At 62.2% G+C, this 312-nt stretch overlaps 1 protein-coding gene across 1 annotated transcript in view; it reads left to right on the top strand.

Moving 5' to 3' along the window:
* LOC104498561 (diacylglycerol kinase beta-like) overlaps positions 1 to 312 on the top strand; it is a gene marked incomplete at its 5' end in the record, with an annotated part of 15,934 nt that overhangs the window by 3,238 nt on the left and 12,384 nt on the right. The window contains one exon of the mRNA XM_010141958.1: positions 167 to 241. Within this exon, the coding sequence (XP_010140260.1) occupies positions 167 to 241 (75 nt within the window). The remainder of the gene's footprint in view (positions 1 to 166; positions 242 to 312) is intronic.

The raw sequence follows: 312 nt of genomic DNA, 5'->3' as shown, positions 1-312 counted from the left end.
TGTCTCTGCCCCCCTGTGGGGCTGGGGGCCCAGGGCAGCCGTGGGTCTGCCAGTTTGTAGACCTGATATGTGCCTGGTTGGGAGGCGTGAGGCTGGACACGCTGCTCGTGCCCAAAGTTGTCGCTAAGTGTTGTTGCTAAGAGTGCTGTTATCCTTCTGCGTTCAGGAGCTGGATCGTATCATTAACCAGATGGTGCATGTGGCTGAGTACCTGGAGTGGGACTCCACCGAGCTGAAGCCCGTGAGTGGTGGGGCTGGGGGCAGCTCGGAAGGCTGTGGGGCCTCTCGGCCCGAGGCAGCAGCCAAGGCGGC

The sequence above is a fragment of the Buceros rhinoceros genome, unplaced genomic scaffold, assembly GCF_000710305.1.
Source record: "Buceros rhinoceros silvestris isolate BGI_N320 unplaced genomic scaffold, ASM71030v1 scaffold16398, whole genome shotgun sequence".
In the NCBI taxonomy this organism is placed as follows: Eukaryota; Metazoa; Chordata; class Aves; order Bucerotiformes; family Bucerotidae; genus Buceros; species Buceros rhinoceros.
The sequence above is the reverse complement of the archived record's forward strand: the minus strand, read 5'-3'. Positions and strand labels throughout refer to the sequence as shown.